The 21136-nt window shown below is 36.2% G+C and overlaps 2 protein-coding genes across 7 annotated transcripts in view; both read right to left on the reverse strand.

The window, feature by feature from the left end:
* Positions 1-14737, reverse strand: part of LOC143222321 (TIP41-like protein) — a 31886-nt gene extending 17149 nt beyond the window's left edge. The window contains exons 1-3 of one of the 6 annotated variants that reach the window (XM_076448690.1): positions 14388-14587; positions 9473-9693; positions 2569-2786 (exon numbers count right to left, since the gene is read on the reverse strand). In XM_076448690.1, the coding sequence (XP_076304805.1) occupies positions 2569-2786 (218 nt within the window). In that variant the 5' untranslated portion in view covers positions 9473-9693; positions 14388-14587. Of the gene's footprint in view, positions 1-2568; positions 2787-9472; positions 9694-12659; positions 12869-13883; positions 14028-14173 lie in introns of those variants that run through there. The other 5 variants (XM_076448693.1, XM_076448694.1, XM_076448691.1 and 2 more) reach the window with 5 other exon arrangements.
* Positions 14738-17598: 2861 nt separating this feature from the next.
* On the reverse strand, positions 17599-20004 carry LOC143223893 (protein FAM200C-like). The gene is made up of 3 exons (XM_076452368.1): positions 19459-20004; positions 18403-19377; positions 17599-17775 (listed from the first exon to the last, which is right to left on the reverse strand). The coding sequence occupies exons 1-3, from the start codon at positions 20002-20004 to the stop codon at positions 17599-17601; spliced, it is 1698 nt and encodes a 565-aa protein (XP_076308483.1).
* Positions 20005-21136: the final 1132 nt, after the last annotated feature.

The following is a 21136-nucleotide window of genomic DNA, read 5'->3' on the forward strand; positions in this document are numbered from 1 at the left end:
CATTTTAACTCCATATAGAAAATGTTTAGTGTCAAATTTTTTCTAAAATTGGTATTTATCTCTTGAACTACCAACACACCCTACTTCATTACAAAATAAAATTCATAAAACAGGAAATTCCCAAAATATAAAACTCACAATGTATTAGTTTGTGCACTACTGACATCTATTACATATTGATGAATTAATCAAAGGTGAAACACCAAGATTTTAGTTGTTAGAGAGAATGTTTTTAGTTCAAAATGCCAATGCTTTTGCTATACAAAGATGGCTCAGAAAAAACTAGTTACCAGAGCACTGTTTATGTCACATTGTAAAAATTTTCTTGAAGCAATAAAAATATAAACAGCATAAACTAATCACTTGGATTCTGCACAAAGATACCCAACATATATCTGAATTAGCTGTCTCCAATTTGAAGAGATAAACTAGAGAGAAAGCAGCAGTGCAGATAGCCCAGTTGCTTTGTGCCATAAAACACCAAACCACACCAACCAAGAAAGAAAGCAGCTACTCAACACTATCCACTGCAAAATCATGAGCTACCCTTTAACTGCAAATAAAGAAACTAAACTTCACATCTAACATCCCCACAGGTGAAAATATGAGCATGTTTTGCAATCGGTTTCAATTATGTGACACATAGATTGTAGGATAACTAACCATACCATCAAGTAATATTAAAACCACAGGTTTCTGCAAACATTTTGAGAAGGAGCAGCAAAATAGTGTGAAATAGTGAATGGAATAAAAATTTCATATACACATGTTGAACAAATAAAGAAAGAGTCATGATTCTCATTTATCATCATAAATCATCAGGTATATATATAAAAAAAAAAAGAGTACTTTCAGTGACAAGATTAATCATCCATTGACCTACTCATAACAGTTGCATAAGGTCTCTCCATTTGAAACCTTAAAAGGACTGGGTGTTTGGAAAGATAATACTAATCTACAAGTTCAAAGTTTCCTGTTCTCCACCAACAAACCCCAAGAAATTTAAACCAGGAGAATCTGAATCTGTCTTGTCTGTTGTCCTACAAAAAGGAGTATCACTTTGAAGTTTACTAAAAGGCATAAACATGAAATTAAAGTGAGAGGATGGGGGAGGGTGGGTGAGAGAAGATGAGTACCTATAAGAAATAAATTTTCAGTACAGGAAAATTATAACTTCTGCTACAGTAATTACCTCCTTTCACAAAATTAATTAGAATTCCACAGTGAAAAGGAGGAGGGACCAATGTGAGAAAATAATAGAAGTATGATACCCCTGGAAATGAGAAAGTCAGATATGAAAATCAGGTAAAAGGAACCACATCACTTCTGAACTATGTATACTATTTTCCACACTGTGAAATGTTAAGAGCAGTAAAGAAGAACAGTGTCAGAATTGTGTTCCAAACTATATAAAAAAAACTTAACTCAATCTCACAAATATAAAAGTGGGTGAAACAATTAGTATGCCCTTAGGTGGAGACTGGCTACACCATGACAGGCCATGCTTAGTAGGTCAGATATGTTCAAAACCAACATAGCTGGAAACCAACATTCAAGTGGGTGTAAGATGAGATCATACTATCTTCACCTCAAACCAAGAGACCAAGGAACTGAGAATTACTTTGTCTCCCAGGTATGTCTCAAGTATTGGCATTGAGCTATGAATCCAGGGACCTAACATCCAGCATTAAAGGATGTCTCTTGCATGCAATCAACTTCTTCAACCAGAAACAGACTGGAACCACCCAAAAGGCAATAACATTTCTGTATTATGATAAAACGAGGAAGCTAAAAGGACAGAATCATAATGATCCTACATATAATTTCTGTGACTCACAATACAGATGGAGGAAATAAAAGTAAGAAGGTAGAAAATCTGAAATGTGTGCGAGGACTTATGTTGCTTGGTTCTACTCTTAATCCAAAATCCAACTATGGTGTACTAACATTCACACAGGGGTAGGATGAAGGCTCCATTTAATGGGGTGAGCTGCATTCTTTGACATATCATTCATTTTCAATTGTGTGTTGCAAAGAGGGCATCATGTCATCTACACCTGCACAACACTACTGCCCCACTCTGGAATGGATGGTTATAGTAATCTTTTTGTGTAACTTGTTTAAGAGGATGCCTCCACAGTTCAACCACTCCAGCAGTTTGAAACTGGAATCTGATAAGAACTCCCATACTCAACTTAAAAGAAGAAGGGTGAAAAAAATTGGTGGAAAGTCAGGAGGAGCATCCTAAAGAAACCCTATTCTGAAAAGCAGGCTATACCAAGCTAATCACTACAGACATGGTGGAAATGAGCATCTATCCCTCTTTTGTGTTACCCATGCAGTCCAACACACCCTACTTGTTTATGCAGCAAATTATTGCAAGGTTGTTCACCTATAAGCTATCCTGTGGAATGCCCCCATGGAATATAAACCACAAGTCAAAATGGCTGTATAGCGCAGATTTCAAGTTAAAGAATATCTGGTGAGGCACCATTCACCAATGAGAGTGATCCATATGATGATGAATGAAGACTTCTGAGAGGAAAAAAAAAATGAATATCAACTTACCAGTCAGAGTTGCACCAAAGTCTGAAGAACAGCCACAGATGAAAGACAAAAATTGACAAAGAAGACTTTGCAATATGATGTAGATAATGATAAATAAATGTATTGGGCATGGTCAACATGCTTGATTGTTGAATTTCCTCCAGTGGATGATAAGGATGATTGATTGATTGATTTAGTGTTTTATGGCACAAAGAAGCTAGACTATCTGTGCCAGACATCTGGTAAAAAGGTAAAAATAAATTAAATGTAGTAAAATACATAAAAGGAAATGAAGGTTAAAAAAAAACACATTGAAAAACAGAAAAAACATAAAACCAATGTTGACACCTAGTCTACAATGTTAAGAGAGAAAGCAGAGTAAGAGAAGTTGTAAAGGACTTTCTCTAGTATAATGGTAATGATCATAACCTGCCAGGAAGACTAACAGGTAAGTACAAGAACCACCATCAGTCACCTGAAGTTGGCCTTTCCAGTCCTGGCTCCACGTTATGTTGTCATAACAGCCATTATAAAAAGGTAAAATAATAAAAGTGTCAAAAGACATATAGCAAAATCGTAATAAAAATTAGCCAAAAGTCCTGTAAAAAGGTAAGAGTAAAGTAAATGTAGTAAAATTCGTAAAAGGAAACAAAGGTAAAAACAAAACAGCAATTAAAAACATAAAATGGCATAAAACCAATGTTGACATCCAGTCTACAAAGTTGTAAAGGACTTCCTGTAGCAGAATGGTAATGATCATAACCCACCAAGAAGACTAACAGGTAAGTACAAGAACCACCATCAGTCACCTGAAGTTGGTCTTTCCAGCCCTGGTTCCGAGTTATGTGTCATTATGGCCAGTACCAAAAGGTAAAGTAATAAAAGTGTTAAAAGAGATGCAGCAAAATTGTAATAACAACTCTCCAGGACGACTAATGGGTAGTTCAAACAGCAGCGTTAGTCACCTGAAGTTGGCCTTTCCAGTCCTGGTGTCAACTTATTTAATGTCAAGGCCATTTCCAATTTCAAATTAAACAAGAGAGATTGAGACTCTGAAAAGGGAACCACAATTAAAAAGGTGTAATGAATAAATATCAAACACTTAAATGAGATTTAAAAGATTAACGGCCATTAAAAAACTAAAAACTTTATCAAGGTGGACAGTGTCACCATCACCAATAACACTGTCCAATGTTACGGACAAACCTTGGGACAGAACATGTTTAAAATAGTGAGAGTCGTATTGATGGCAAGAAAGTAAAATGTGGCTTACAGTGATTTGAGTGTTACACAAACTACACACTGGTGCATCAGTTCCAGATCAAAGAAAACGATGAGTTAAAAAACTGTGACCAATGCGTAGTCTAGTTAGAACAACTTCCTCCTTCCGAATCTTATGGAAGCTAGACGGCCAAAGCCCAATATAGGGTTTTATTTGAAAAAGCTTGCTGTCGCATTGCTCACTCCAAGTGGACTGCCAGCTGGCACAGAGCCAAGCCTTGAATACAGGACCATAGTCCATGTACAGAATAGGCACAGTGGTGATAGTGCCAGAGCTGATAGATTTAGCTGCCGTGTCTGTAAGCTCGTTCCCGCGAATACCAACGTGGCCTGGTATCCAGAAAAACTGGATAGAAGTAGATGTTAATGAGAAATGGGCCAGTCAGTTTTGAATACCAGCGAGAACAGGGTGTGAGCCAATGTGAAGCGATTCCAAGGCCAGTAGAGAACTAAGCGAGTCAGTATAAATAGTGCAGTTGGAGTACTGCTCAGCTTCAATATGATCCAGGGCAAGAGAGAGATATGGCATACAGTTCAGCAGTGAACACAGAAGCTGTAGAGAGGATTCTGGGTGCAACCACTGAACCACAACAAACCATGGCAGAGCCCTCAGAATTACCTGATTTGGAACCATCCATATAGATTGGAATGGAATGATTGTTCGAAAGATGTTCGGTAAATAAAAGATGGTACTTCCAATCAAGAGTATCTGCCTTTTTCAGATGACTTAAAGAAAGGTCACATTTGGGGGCTGTAATAAGCCATGGTGGGATGGGCTGACCAGTGGATTCTGCAATGTTTTCCACGGACAGACCCAATTCATCCAATTGCACCTGAATGCGAAGGCCAAAAGATGCAATAGCAGATCGTCTGTTCTGAAAAAGTAAGGCCCACTGAGGAAGGAAAACACATCCCCAGGTGGAATGTTTTGGTAAGGAATGAAGTTTAAAAGAATATAGTAAAGACAGTTGCAAACTGCGAAGGTCCAGAGAAGGTTCATGAGATTCTATGCATAAGCTTTGAACTGGGGAGGTGCAGAAAGCCCCAGTGCAGAGTCGAAGTCCTTGATGATGAATGGGGTCCAGCATCTTTAAGGACGAGGGTCTGGCAGAAACAAAGATCATTGATACATAGACAAGTTTTGATTGAATAAGAGCATGATATATCTTTAATATAGAACATCAATCTGCTCCCCAACTGGCGGTAGAGAGGACATGCAGGATGTTCAGTGCTCTTGTGCATTTGACCCGTAGCTGCTTTAAGTGTGGTATAAAGGTCAGCTTAGGGTCAAAGATAAGCCCCAAGAACTTGGTCTCAGGGACCACTGGCAGCAAAACTTCACCGATACGGAGTTCAGGATTAGAGTGAATACCCCATTGATGGCAAAAGTGCATGCAAACGGTTTTAGAGAGAGAAACATTAAAGCCGTTCACCGTAGTCCACTTCAGTACACAATTGAGAGCAGTTTGTAGTTGCAGCTCAATATATCTCATGTTTGACGACTGAAACAAGATGTGAAAGTTGTCGACATAGAGCACGTTCGTAACAGTGAGAGGGAGTTGTTCAGTGATGGCATTTATCTTTATACTGAAAAGTGTGACACTCAAAACACAGCCCTGAGGGACCCCAAGTTCCTGTAGAAAAGAACGGGAAAGTGTTGAGGTTTTAGGAATACACTGAGCAGCTGCTTGTATAATACAGACAGTTACCACTACCACACAGTCATCTATTGATGGCTAATTCATGATGGCAGGATCAAGTTCTGCAAGAGCAGTGAAAGTGGACCAGTCTGCCTGATCCAGCTTCCATTGGGACACGCAAATAGGGTGGCATCGACCACAGCCAGTCTCTCTCATAAGTATAGAAAAATGATCACTGCCTTCTGGATTATTGTCAACCCTCCATGAAAAATGGGAAAATAGTGAAGGGGAGCAAACCAAGAGATCAATAGTGGTAAAGAACTGACTAGGTGTCTTAAAATAAGTGGAAGAACCAGTATTGAAAAGAGAAAGGTTGTGATCGGAGAGCATATGCTCTACAGAGTAACCCCTCCTATCAATAACAGCACTTCCCCAGAGGGGATGATGTCCATTAAAGTCCCCAGGATTAGAAAGGGAGACGGCAACTGTTCAATGAGAGCATCAAGGTCTGATTGATCATATGTCTCTCCAGAGGACAGGTAGAGAGAACAAACAGTGATGGTATGACCCAAGGAAACACGGATGGCTACGGCCTCCAAGGGTGTGTTGAGTGACAAAGACAGGGTGGGCACATGCCTATCAACTAATAGTGCCAACCCTCTATGTACTCATCCATCACACAGCCTGTTATTTCTGTACAGAGAAATCTGCCAAATGGTGACTGTATAAGCAGGTTTTAGAAATGTTTCTTGTAAGGAAAGATATACAGGACGGTAGGAAGCAATTAGTGTTTTGGTATCATCCAAATTAGAACATAAACCTCGATAGTTCCATTGTATCAACGTGGCCATTTTTAATGACGGGTAAGCAAAGTGGCTGGAGAACCCTTCTGTTTATGACCATGTCTTTTTTCCTTACTGTCCTTATTTGGAGGAGGTCTATCAACCTCTATGGATTCTGCCATGGGTCAATTGGGCAGGTCTTTGTTGTTGGAAGGGAATTCCAGTGGCTGAGGATGCAAATGAATGATTGGGGTAGGAAAAAAAGATGTATCAGAAGAAATGCCTGTATTTGAAACCAAAGAATGTGGATCTTGAGGTTTGTTGAAATGTATGGGAGGAACAGAGATGGGTGTAGAAGTCGATTCATCAACCTTTTAACCATAGAGGTCAAAAAGCTTTTCATTTGTTTTGAAAATGATTCTCTTGGAGGCACAGAGAGATCTGTCTGCACTCCCACTGTAGTTGTGAAACGAAGTGCAGCAGCACATGTCCGAGATGGAGTGGTGGACAGCAATTTCCGAGCATCAGAATAACTCATATTATGAGTCGTTTTCAAACGCTGCACCTCTTTTTCCTCCAACCATTTTGAGCAAGAACGAAAGTAGGAAGGGTGGGAACCATTGCAGTTGACACAACGTGGGTCTGTGTCACACTCATAGGCATCGTGGTCCTTACCACCACAACGAGCACATGTCAGGGAACCACGACATGACGATTTTGAGTGGCCAAACCTCTGACAATGGAAACATTGGAGAGGGTTTGGAATGTATGGCCGTACCCTGCAAATTAGATAACCTGCTTTGATGGTGGCAAGTGCATGTATGATGTAAATGTCAAAACGAGGATATTTGTCGGCAGTGTAACTCGTCTTTGCGAGTGGAGATGCACCTCACTGTAGAAACTCCTTGAGTGGAGAGACCAGTGAGAATCTCTGACTCGAGGACATTCTTCAAATCCCTCTCAACAATAACTCCTCATGATGAATTCAAGGTAGCATGATGGGTAACCTCAATAGGTATATCCCCAATTGCCTTTGAATTCAAGAGGAGTTCATTGTATTGGGATGTGGATGTTTCAACTAATATGTCTCCAGATCGAAGCTTCTTTACTGACTTTGGAGAGCCAGGAAGTCCCTCTAGTCCCTTCTGAATAAAAAAAGGGGGACATTTGCCCTAAAGATTTTTCTGAAAGAGAATGTAATGTAAGAAAATGAGGTACAGGTGTTACAAATGTTGAAGATTGCTGCTCAGAGTCTTCAAGACGTGGTTGTTTACCTATTGACTGTTTTTTCACTATTTTCTTTTTTGTTGGAGGATCCATAGGAAAAAAGGAACATTTCGGTACCCACTGACCCCACCCACCATGGAGCCCTAAGAGGGAATGCACTACAATGTCATGCAAGGACATTGCAGCAACGCCAGGGTTTCGTGAGCACTATACCCAAACACCAGTATCAGACACAATGTCCACCACACCCGTTGAGAACTTCCAACACTGGTACTTGGTTGACTCTAGCCCAAGTGGACCAGCCGATTGACCCAAGGGAGGCCATCCAAAGGCTGCTCGTCTAAAGGAATTCAAGGCCAAAGTGGTGTATTAGGGTTGGACCTCTCGACCACCAGGATCGTCTCCTCCTCTTCACGAGTCGCCAAGCATGGCAAACACGTGGGTGGATGTTTGATCCCAGAGGAGGTAAACTAAAAGAACAGAACCTTCCCTGGAAGTTCCCTCATCACGTACAGGAATCCACACCGAGGGGATGATGAAGATGAGAAGTGAGGTATCTAATCTGATGAAAGGATACCCAGAACAAATTCTGAAAGGAATAAGCATATCAGATCAAAAGTCAGACCAACTAGTAAAGGTCAAAGGTGAAAGATCACGAAGAGAGTAAGACTACCAGGTACAAAGAGTTGGGAACAGGTACCATGGAAGAAAACTGTACAGGCAGTATAACAACAAAGAGCTCTGACCAGACACAAAATCTAGATCCAATCAGAAGGTAAAGAAGAGAAATGGAAGGAAGGGAAATAGGCAAAAAGAATGGGCTACCCTTCTGAGCTGCTGAGGTATTTGCAGGGAAGGAACAATCTGGATAAAGGAGAAAAGAAGTAAAGTGATAAAATGTATGTAAAAAATAATCTGACCTTAGAATTCCACAGGAGAAAGAAATATATTTTAAGGGAGGGCAATGCACCCAGAAAATATCCATGAGCACAATAAGGAAAGGTGAAGTAAAAAGTGTATGTTATAGGAAAAACAAATGATATGAGATAGTCTCCCAAAAACACCGAGATCGAGGATTTCTGGTCAAATAAGAAATTCTGCCATCAAAGCCACAGCAGGCTGATCAGTGAGAAGTCTCAGAGTTGTATACCAACTACAGAACACCTTCCATTTGTGCTCACACATCTCCATTGAAAAAGGTTGTATGGAACCAGCCAAAACGAAGATGACAAGATGAAAGATCCCAGATTTTCTTGCTAAGGATCTCATGAAAAATAGGTGTGAAGATGTAGGATTTGATGTGTGAGATGTGGCAAATGAGGTTGACAAGGAAGGAAAAGAATCAAGGAAACAAGTTCAGGAGCCGAAGATGAGGAACCAGCAACCAGAAGAGAAGTAGCCTGTGGTTGAGGCTAATAACAAATGCAACCAGATAGGGAAAACCTCACCAACTGCAAAGCTCCTTGAAAAAAGGGGAGCTAGAGACCACTAAATATGATACATAACACATAATGAAATGAATGCCTTACGTGTGGGCCCAGGTATAAGTCCTGAAAACATAGAGCTCTTGACCTCTTGGTGACTGATACATGCCAATGCTGTGGAACTGTCAAAATTAACCATCACCAGAAAATGCTAGGTGAGAAAAAAAAATTCAATGCCCAACATACAGCTAGTAGTTTAAGAACATTGATACGTGTTGTGAACAATAACATAGTTTGGATTAGTTTTCAGAGAAAGAGACAAATGTTACCACAGTTTACCAGGTAAACTTGGATTTTTGGCTGAATGGTAGCAGCGACCACCTGAGTTTAAAGAGTTAATATCAACTATAATACTTTGTTATTATCTGTATAACATATCATTTTTCAAATATCTAGATTAAAAGCTGATTTCTAACTTATACCACTACTACTTATACCATTATTAACTTTCATTAATGTTTCTACATCTTACTTTGCTTGGTAAAACTCTAAAAGAAAACAGTTTATTCACCTGCAAAATGAACACAAGTGATAAGAATCTGTCATTTCATCCTTCTGATGACAAACTTGAGGAGTTGAGCATTTTGATGGAAGAATATGGTTTTTCTGTGTAATTAATGTCCATGGCCCAAAAGTATAAGTTTTTACACACATGCTGTCAGCTTTTGTCTTGATGTCACCAACATCTGTTTTACTTGGGTAACTCATTTTAAACGTTGTACCTGGTCAAGGCTGAATCAACAAAATCATTAGAAATTTATTAATAATTTATCATAAAATTAAAACATAGAAAAACAGTTTGAATATTTTTATTAAATTCATTGTTGGCAATTAAACCTCAAAAAAGGAAATGTTAAAATAATATCGAAATATTTTTAGAGAAATAAATATGTTTTGACTGTTTATTTTTCACAAGAAATTAAAAGCTTCAACAAATATAGAAACTTTCAAAAATCATTACTAACATTCATTAAATGAAATGTTTCAATGTTAAAAAACCAAAACGGTACTTATTTTTGCATGCAAGGTTAAACTTTACATTGAAAAAAAGCTTGCCAACAAGATATAAAAGTAGAATAAAAAAATATATGTAGCTAATAAAAACCAAAAGGTCCTTTGGAGCCACTGGCATTCTTAAGGTTAAAAAAAAATAAATACATGAAAAATTAATTCAAAATAAAATATACTGTTATGAAAATGAATAAGTGAAAATAGAATACAAAATCAGTCTATATTACATTAAAATTTCAATATTATTAAGTGCAGTTGTGCTTAGTATGTAAGGATGGGCTGAGTAAAATAATGGCCACACATATTATGCTGCTCATCATAGTCTCAAATCTGTCTTATACGAGATTTTTATAAACACCTAACTTAGGTTTTCAAAAATTATTAAGACTTTCAATTTAACCAAAAACATTGTTAAAGCAGAGAACTGGTGACTAGCATAACAGACATATGTTTATTATCATTACAATTATTACTCTGACTCTGGTATCAGAAGGGCTTGCTTATCAATACTTGAAGTTTTTTAGATGGAATACACACCAAAATGTTGTATTTTAACTTAGAGTGCAGAGCAGTATAGCTTTACACTAACTTCAACACATGATGTGACAATTCATCATGCCAGTGTAAAACTACTGTGTCATTAGCAACTGCCACTAATTTACATTCACTGGTATTGCTTTGACAACAAATAAATAAAAATATTAAAAAATGATGATGATTTATGAATGGCAATACCAAAAAGCAGAAAACAAGGTATGGATAAGCACACAAAACCATACAAAAAACTCTACATAAGTAGCCATTTAGTCAATGTTACAAGCTTATGGGAATTACACTTTGTAAGATTCGAAAGCATTATTCAGTTTGAATGTTTTTATTAAAACCTGGATTCATGAAAATAAAAGGAATTCAACATTTAGTTGTAGATATAAGTTTTTCTTGGAAAAATTTGGCTACTCATGAAGGGACTTTTGTACAATTTTGTGTATTAATTCGTACTTTGTTTCTGTACTTTCTTGGCATTACCATCCCCACATCATCCTTGTTTGTATCAAATTTTTTATTACTAATAATACAACTGCCATAACATTAAGAAGCAATACAACTTTAAAAACCTATTTCAAAAACTTGTGTGGAATTAGTTTAATATCTGAAAATGGTCTAGGATCAGTTATTCATGATGCACAATAAAACACCTCTCACGTTCCTACAGAGATTTTTGGTGTTATATGTACTAAAATGATAAACAAGCTAGAAAGTATAGCCACCTTCTTAGTGAAATATGAAAAATAACTTATAAATCACATATAAATATTATATATATATATATATATATATATATATAGAAATATATATAATGGTAAAGAAAAAGGTTTCTGGTCAAAATGAATTAGTAACTTTTTAACCATGAAAACCAACTTTATATTTTCCCTATTTATACAGAGTTTAAAGGTCAAAAGATGAATCTTTTACGTAATCACACATGTACACAACAAATAGATCCTATTAATCATGTTGAAGGGAAATTTTCTTGTAACCTATTATTAGTAGGCTTCTTACTATGGATAAAACTGTAATTTTGTGTCCAAAGTCAGCTTTCAGATTCCTATGGAAATCAAAAATCAATCTAAATATCTTTCTTTTTTTAGTATGTTAATAGACAATGGTCAGGTGAAGATGGGAAAACTGCTAATGTTACTTCCATTTCTTCAAAAAGGGGTTAAAGTTGTCCTGGAATTTATAATGTCAATTTGTTTGACTTGTGCAGTAAAAACTATTCTAATTTGATAAAAGAAAGTTAACAAAATAATTTAGTGAAATATGATGTAAAAGGAGACTAACATAGAATTCCTGAAAGGAAGTTCTGTCTCATTTTTACCTTAACTGCACAACAGAAAAGGCTTGGTGCATTTAAGTTTTCAAAACCTTTTGTACGTGCCATACAAAAGATCAACTAAGAAAATTATATCAATGAGGGTTGGGGAAAGACTATTTAATTGGGTTGTAGAATGGTTGGATGGGGAAAAAGAAGGTATTATTATTAATGAGGTTAATTCAGAGTTTACTCTTGTTAATAGTAGAGTGCTTTAGTGATTGGTGCTTAAGAATTTGATTTTTCTTGATATTTACAGAGACACAGTTAATAAATTTAACTACTTGTATCTTTATAGCTGCACTGCACATGCTAAGTTACTACAAAATCACTTGGATCAATTGAAAATTATTTGGTAAAGGCTTTTAATTACAGTATATGCAAGATGACGCATTTACATTTTCATAATTTGAACCACATCTTTAATGCATATGGGAACCCTCTTAATAACATGGCTGAGGAAAAAGATTTTTACACAGTGATAAATAAGTTCCTCACATTATCAAGCCAATGCTTTTCTGTTAGTAGCAAATATATATTAGTTTATTATCCTTTCCATTTGAAAAATATGTCAAAAAGGTGTTAACCAAGGTATGCTATTTAAAACATACACTTCATGATACATAGAATAATAGGTTTTACTGTGCCATTAACATCCACGGCCCAAAAGTATAATTTTTTTTTATACATACACGTTAAACAGCCAATATTTTTTGGAGATCTTACAATATTAAAATAAATAATCTTGTCAATAATATGGATTTTATTATACATACTACACCAACAGTCATATAAGATACACACTAAAATTTACCTTGTACACTTTATATTAATTGCCACAGCACGTTCATTAGTCCATACCACCAGAAATGAAATGAGGAATACATCCAATGATGTGGTGGTCCCAGACAAGCTTTGACATGCTATCATTTCAATATTTTTTAAGGTAAGCATTATTTCCATCACAATAAATGGCATGGCATGAATGATGAATTTAAATACATACATGTGCTTGTGGTGGAGCTGTAATTAGTCACAAACAAAAAGTCTTATACTGATGTGTTTAGGGATTTTAAGCCATTTCTCTGTTTTAAAAACAAATTAAATTTAAAAATAATGCAGACTAGAAATATAGACTCGGCCAAACAGAAGTTTATGGTGTATTTATAGACATACTGCTTAAACATAAATGATTTTTTTTTTTAAATTATCTCTTGTTTATAAATCACCAGTAGGCCTCACATAAAATATTGTGTAGTTTTTGTTTATTTTATCTAAAAAAGGATATTGACTGATTGGAAAGGAATTAAAAGAGGGATACCACTGGATAATTCCAAGGATAAAAGGGTAATTAAATTTTATATTGGTAAGACATGACCTTATCAAAGTTTACAAGATAATACAGAGAACCAGTAACATAAATACCTACAGTTTTATTTTATTGTATTCTAAAAATTATAGGTTGAGAAGATAAAAGCTCAATATATGGAAATAATCAAGTTCCAGTTAAGAAGTTTAAATTAAGAAATGAGTTGTCCTTGGTTAGTGAAGGCCATAACTTTATATATATACATTAAGAAAAGGGTGAATCAATGATTTCCATAGAAACAAACAATTGGTTTAAATTTTTATATTTTTTAGGCTCAATATACAAGAACATTTTTTAACTTTAAGGATCTGATAGTCTCTTACAGTTAAATCACTTCATCAAATTGAACAATATATAGAAATACCATTCATAAGTCCTATGAAAGTATCTGTTGGAAATTAACTATTCTAAAAAAAATATTACTCTTTTTGATCCACCAAACTCAACAATTTGGAAAAATTATAATGTTAATATTTTAGATTCAATACAAATTTTTGGTGCATTACTCGTTTTACTATTAAATATTTTACTTGCCTATCTTATTTGAATCTAGTTTCTTGATAAATTTTATCAAGACTTTCTTTTAAACAGTTTCATTTTAAAACAACTACTTACTGACATAAATATGTTGTCATTATGTTAGCTAAATATGAAAAATATCACACTTACTATTCCTGTATATAAATATACATTAACAAGTTACAATTTTTTTTTAGTAAATATGAAGACTGGTTTCAGTTACTGCAAAAATCACATTCTAGCAGCGGCTGTTACATTTACACCATCTTGCACAATATACTTTATAGCCAAAGGATAATAAATATTAAGCAAATTCCTCAGAGAGAGAGAAAAAGTCATTACGTGGAATTTTTAAATACCATAACCATGTCATCTTCAACTAATTATTTCTTGCCAATTAGTGGCAAGCACATGAGACTGAAGAAACTGGGACTACATACTTAAATGTTATTTACATAATTCCGATTCCAAAGGAGTGTTTTGTTTTTGTACAGTCAATAGCAGGTTGAACAGATTACTATATTATTATTAACATTGATTACGGTACAACTGAGAAGTAAAAAAATTGTACCCAGGCTTTATTAATAATAACTAATAGCACTAATGTATCTTAAACTTTAGTTTTTGAGATCATTTCTACAAGTAAACTCTGACCTGGAACTTGTGGATCACCAAACCTTACTTCAACATGTTGAAATAAAAAAGAAAAACAAAAAATGCTGGAAATCGTGATTCCGTGATAATTGCTTGTAAATTTTAAAAGAAGTAAATAATGATTAATGAGTCAAAGAATGAACTTTATTTCGTTACTCAGAAATTCATTGTGAATTTGATCCACTATGAAAACAATAAATTTGAAGTCGCATACTCATACATACCGATCTACGAAAACACAGTGTTAAAATCGTACACTGATCACATCTATATCTTTATTCTTTCCACAGCAATTAGTAGTTATCGTTATAATGCTTGTACGTGTATTTCTGTTATACATTTTGTAGCAATATAATCTACAGTAAAACATCTGTTTGTCTAAGTTAAATTTTACTTAAGTATGATCATAAAGTAATTTTTGATGAATAAAATAAAAATTGTTAACATTATAAAACATTAAATCGAAAAAACAGCAGTAATATTCACATAAATAAAATAAAAGTATTGTTGTTTTTTACGTATTATCACACAGTGTTTCTAACGTAAACACATTAACACCATATAGAAATGTATTATTTTAAGTATTTGGTGCTTGCAATACCAAGAGTTATCTGGGCACAGCTGTCCCTATTTCTGAACTATGAGAATACAGAGAAGGTAGCTGGTCGCTGTCACTTATCGAAAACGTTTGAACTACTTTTATCTGACCGAATAGTGGGATTGACAGTCATTTATACAGCGTAACGACATCCCCAAAATGCGGAGCGCATTTGCGCTACATGAAGATACAAAACATTAATCATACAAATTTATATTCTATGTACGCTAACCATTGAAATACGCCCAATCCACAAGTTATGGGTTAACCAGTCAGGTCAAAGACCCCTGAGATACAGGCATAGTCACCTTTAAATTATAAATGCTGGCTTGAGAAGAGATAACGTAACATTTTGGGACAACATGGGATCTATTGGTTCATCTCGGCTATCCCAAACTCTAAACTAAATTAACTAAAACAAACGTAAAGCCAGCCCTTATCATTCATATACTTATCAAGCTGTTTTCAAAAAACTCATTTAAATTTACTACCTCTACATTTGAAGGCAACCCATTCCAAATGCCAAACACCCTGTTGCTATAGCACTTGCCGCCTATTACACAACAGGTAGCTCGGCAGATAGCCTGATGTGGCTTTGCTATAAGAAAAACACACACACACAACAGGTAAGATAAATGATTCTCATAATTATAGTGTGTACCAACAGCTGAAGTTACAGAGCTTTGTCCAACATCATATCGCGGCTTGAACCTTTCAGTACAATACACTACTAACTGGACCAACCAATTTATGCGAATTAGGTTCGATTTTACGTTTACATTATAATTAAAAGACGCTGGTACTTTCAATATTTCAAACACGGTTTACAGTGACGTTGGATCTTTTTTCGACATAAATTAGAAGTCAAGACATCTGGATACCTTTCAATAAGTGTACGTAAAACCAGTGGTGGGATTCAGGGGGTTCGCAGGGGTTCGCGCGAACCCGTTCTTAAAAATTTTTGAGCTTAGCGAACCCGTTGATGGCTTCAATTATACCGTCGAATTGTTGATGTCGTGGAAACTGATTGCGTCACACTTCATCACACATTTCGACAAGAAAGATTTAATGAGAAAATCACAGACTGTATTATTGACAAAGTTCGTCAAGTGAATGCAGTCAGTTTCTTAATTGTCCATACGTTGAACCCCATCTCGTCGATGTAGATGACACGGGGTGCGCGAAGTGCCGTCTCCATGAACCACAGGGCATAGTCTTTCCTTTCAGCCTTCACGTTATTATTGAGGCCTTCCCTTGAAAGAACCCCTTCTTAAAATTTTTGAATCCCACCAATGCGTAAAACTCTTCATATTTTAGTAATGTCCGCCAATAGCGGGAAAACAAAGAGACCACTGCTCTTCATATAAAAAAAAGTCTTCAAGGAGTTTACAAACAATTGTTCGAGAACCTCCTGAAAAATCATAAGTTTTTAAACAGCAACTTTCAGGGTCTCAAGTTACTTAATTTCCTCACGACAATCAAGAGACCTTAAGACAAGCTGATTTTTAAAACACATTTACGGGGTCTTTAAATTATTGTTACTGTGTTTGCACAAATGTTCATAACATTAACGAAATATAAGATGTGATTCAGAATTTAATATTTTGTTTGTTTTCGAATTTCGCACAAAGCTACTCGAGGGCTATCTGCGCTAGCCGTCACAAATTTAGCAGTGTAAGACTAGAGGGAAGGCAGCTGGTCATCACCACCCACCGCCAACTCTTTTACCAACGAATAGTGGGATCGACAGTGACATTATAACGCCCTCACGGTTAAAAGGGTGAGCATGTTTGGTATGACGGGGAATCGAACCCGCGACCCTAATATTACGAGTCGAACGCCTTAACCCACCTGGCCATGCCGGGTCCGTTTAAATATAGGGTATAACATGTTGAAAGTGTAAACTGTGATACAAAGATTATTTTGCATTCATTATGTACATTTAAATAATATAAAATAATACTAAATGTATTTCAAAATCCGAATTATTTAATACAAAACATTCAGTATTGATTTCGTTATATATAATTTCAATACAATATTATTTGGAAAAGTTATATGTTGAATTTGAACCAAAGTTTAACTCGAGCAATTTTCACCAGACGCCCCTAAATTTAAAGTGATAGAATAGTAAAAAGGTAGCCAGTCAACACCACCCACTGCCAACACGTGATCGAATAGTAAGATTTCACCATCATTCTTATAACCATCCCATATTTAAAAACCATGATTTTAGTGGGAATCGCGAATCCGCAAGTAGGTACATTGAAAGTAAATGTAATTCTTAGAAATAAAATAAACATTTTAATTTTTTATGAATTAAATGAATATTGTTAGTGTGTGAATGATCATGTGTTGTTATATTTTAGCGCACTCGATTTATTTAATACTAGGTTTGTTTGTTTTGGAATTTCGCGCAAAGCTACATGAGGGTTATCTGCCCTAGCCGTCCCTAACTTAGCAGTGTAAGACAAAAGGGAAGGCAGTTAGTCATCACCACCCACCGCCAACTCTTGAGCTACTCTTTTACCAACAAATAGTGGGATTGACCGTAACATTATAACACACCCATGGCTGAAAGGGTGAACATATTTGATGAGTGCTTTTACATGTCTAATATGCGAATCTCTTATCAACTATTGCGCTTCCTTTTCGTAGTGTGACACATATTCTGCATAATGGTTTCTTTCTCTTTCCTGCCTTCTCCACATAACCTCTGTGGTCTGCGTCTCCTTTCAAATTTAACCAAGTTCCAGTGCAACGTGCTGGTTTGCTCTGACTGCAAAGTACCTAAAATACCAGTTGTTGTTTTTAAAGAAAAAGTTTAAGGATAACTAAAAAATTAATGTAACCAATATATCATTCTCTTCCCTACTGAGAAAGTATTCGTGGTACTTGCAACCTAAATGACACTTTATCTGAGACACAGATTAAATGGATTGGTCCGAGACCCCAAGGGTTCGGGTTTAATCTTCCCTAATCTTGAGCTACTGGTTAGAGCAGTGGTTCTTAACCGTTTTCAGTGTTTGCACCCCTTTCAAATCAGTAATCATTTCTCGCACCCCCTGGAAACTTAAATATAAAAAAAGCTAAAAATACAAAGTTGATGTAATCAAAATTTTTTTTTTAATCTTCATACATACAGCATACCTTTTTTCAAGACAAAAATTCAGGGTACATCATGAAAAATTAATTTCAATTTTGTTAATGATGTTTTTATTTAGCCTGTAATGCACAGTAAACTTAGTGACTTCGTTACTGCTGTTTTTTCTCTATGATGGCATCAAATCTTGGCGTCTTTGTACTGAGTGCCACTCGCATGTCATGTTCAGAATTCAGCCGATTTCTCCATTTTGTTTGGATGTGAAGTAGACAAGAAAATCCTTGTTCACACAAGTAAGTAGTTGCAAATGGTACCAGCACTTCAAGAGCTTTCTTCGCTAATGCAGGGTATGCTTCCAGCTGAGAAGCCCAGAAGTGTTCCAGCTGACTATTGGTGAACTCCATTTGGATTTCACGATTGTGTCTAAGGTCGATAAGATCTTCCTTGATGCCGCTGACATCTTCCAAATTCTGCATGAAAGGATTCAGGATCCAGTTGTCATAGGTTTGCAGCTCTCCACACGAGAAGTAACCCTCAAATGAAGTACGCAGCATCTGCATATGTTCAACAACTTTTGCAACAAAGTCTGGATGCAGGGTAGAATTTTCTGTGACTGTCTCTTCCAGGCAGGGGAAATTTGCCAAATTCCCCATCTTCACACGCTTTATCCACAAGACAAGTTTTTCTTTAAATGCAGCCAATTTCGCGCTTGCAGTCACAATGTTGAGTCCCCTTCCTTGCAGAGAGAGATTGAGTTCATTGAGAGCTAAAAACACATCAGCCAAATAGGCAAGCATCTGAACAAAACTAGGTTCTTTGAAATATATAGCCAGTTCTTGTACCCTTTCACGGAGAAACTGATGAATTTCTCCTCTCAGTTCAAACACACGAAACAGCACACGACCACGTGACAACCACCTCACTTCAGTGTGGTACAAAAGAACAGTGTGTTCCTGACCCATTTCCTCACAAAGTGACTGAGACAATCGATGATTCAAAGCTCGGCTGCGAATAAAGTTTACAACCTTGACACAAATATCCAGAGTTTTCTTGAGATCTGGGGGCAATGTCTTTGCTGCAAAAGAGTGACGATGAAGAAAGCAGTGAGTGATTTTCAGATTAGGAACTTCTTTCCTCATTAATCCAGCAAACCCAGAACGATTGCCCAGCATTGCTGGTGCACCATCTGTACATATTGAACCAATTTTGTCAAGGTGAAGTTCGTTTCTTGAGAAAAATTCTTGTATTTTGTTACGCACATCTATAGCTTGTGCAGTTGTCTTTAAGGACTGACAGAAAAGGAAACTTTCTTCCACTTTTTTCTCCTTCACGTAACGAACTACTGCCAATAGCTGACAACAGTTGGATACATCTGTTGATTCATCCACTTGTAGGCTAATCTTAACTGGACTAGCCTTGATGTCAGCTACAACTTGTTCCAGGATGTCAACACTCATGTCGATGATTCGGTTATGGATTACATCATTTGACAAAGACACTTGTTGGAGTTTCTTCTCAGCTTCCTTGCCGAGAACAATCTTTGCCATTTCAAGGGCACATGGCTTGATCAGTTCCTCAACAATTGTATGGGGTTTCTTTGATTTAGCAAACTGGTATGCAACTTCATAAGAAGCACGCAGTAAAGGTTTCTCTGTTGGCGAAAATCCATAAGTCGGCAATGTGCCAACCTGATCAAACCTAGCTCTTTTGACCCTTAATGTCACAATGTCATTTCCTGCATCCCTGCCACCATGTTTGTTCTTGAAATGTTCATCAAGCTTTGATGGCTTCAAGTTCGCATTGGAGAAGAGTGTGCTGCACAGGATACACTGTGGACGTTGTGTCCCATCCTTCTCTGTAGTACAGGTGAAACCAAACTTGACATATTCGTCATTCCACTTTCGTTTCTTCGACATACTGCAGACAAATCTGGAAAAGAAACACATTCATGTGTAGGTGTTTTATTTTATTTTTATGAATTATCTCTAAAATATGTGATGGAGAGACTGAAATACATGGTTTAATCAGTAGATTTGTAGGCATGACAATACATTCTATGAAAATATTGTAACGGCTACACTGCTACAGTGATGATGTATGTTATGTAAACAACCCATCGCTCATTTAAATAAATGTGTAGAAAGCAAAATCTGAAATAATACATAACCAATCTTCCACCCTACTGTTATGCATCAGAAAAAAAAATAACATTGAAACAGGGAGACCATAACTCACGTGTTGATGGCACGGATGGGTGGTGTGGACTGAGACGTGATGATAACCTCCCTCTCTCTCCGTGTTGCGCACGTGTCCTGTACGCGTCCCTTCCTCGTCTATCCAAATGACATACCCGTTTGTTTACCCTGTATTGGAATCTGATGCAACTTTACCACTTCATTAGGAAATCAGGTTTAGGTTTAACTTTATCTCGGAACACTGCTGAAGCAAAAATGTTTCTTCTTAGGAGAAATATAAAGCATACTCTTATGTAAAAATATAGATTTGCTTTAATTATTCATGGGCATCCTCGCACCCCTTGGGAATCATCTTCGCACCCCTGGGTTAGAGGAAGGGCAACCATAAGTAGCGCTTGTTTTCACAAAATATTTATTGGTTCTTTGCTCTGAATAACGGGATTGACTGTCACTTTTATAATACTCTCACAGCTGAAAGAATCACTTGTTTATACAGCCTGTATAGTGTAAGGAATCAAATCGTTAAACTCCTGTTGGATAGAAAGGCTATTATTGTGAAACATGATTTTAAAACAATATACGTGTCTGTTTGGTGTAATTAATTGCAAAGCATTTTGCAGAAAACGTAATTCTCTAAAATAAAAGTAATGTAATATGATTTATTGTTAAAAACTTTGTTGCATAAACTTCATGGGGTATTTGCACCAAACATTATTTATTTGTGCGTTATTATAGTTATCATCACTTTATTATTTTCGTAGTCAATAAGAAAATAATATAAAAAATAATTTTTCTTTTCAGTGTTCTAAAATGATGAAAATCTAAATGGGCTTATAAAGGCCAATGGCCTGTA

The sequence above is a fragment of the Tachypleus tridentatus genome, chromosome 8 (genome assembly GCF_004210375.1).
Source record: "Tachypleus tridentatus isolate NWPU-2018 chromosome 8, ASM421037v1, whole genome shotgun sequence".
Taxonomy (NCBI): Eukaryota; Metazoa; Arthropoda; class Merostomata; order Xiphosura; family Limulidae; genus Tachypleus; species Tachypleus tridentatus.

Excerpts from the sequence above, each read along its gene's own strand:
- LOC143223893 (XM_076452368.1), bottom strand. The coding sequence starts at position 20,004 with ATGTCGAAGAAACGAAAGTGGAATGACGAATATGTCAAGTTTGGTTTC. Across the intron at positions 19,378-19,458 it reads AAGTGGATGAATCAACAGAT|TCCTTAAAGACAACTGCACA; the intron begins GTATCCAACTGT and ends CTTTTCTGTCAG. Across the intron at positions 17,776-18,402 it reads AGAAAGCTCTTGAAGTGCTG|GTACTTTGCAGTCAGAGCAA; the intron begins GTACCATTTGCA and ends CTGGTATTTTAG.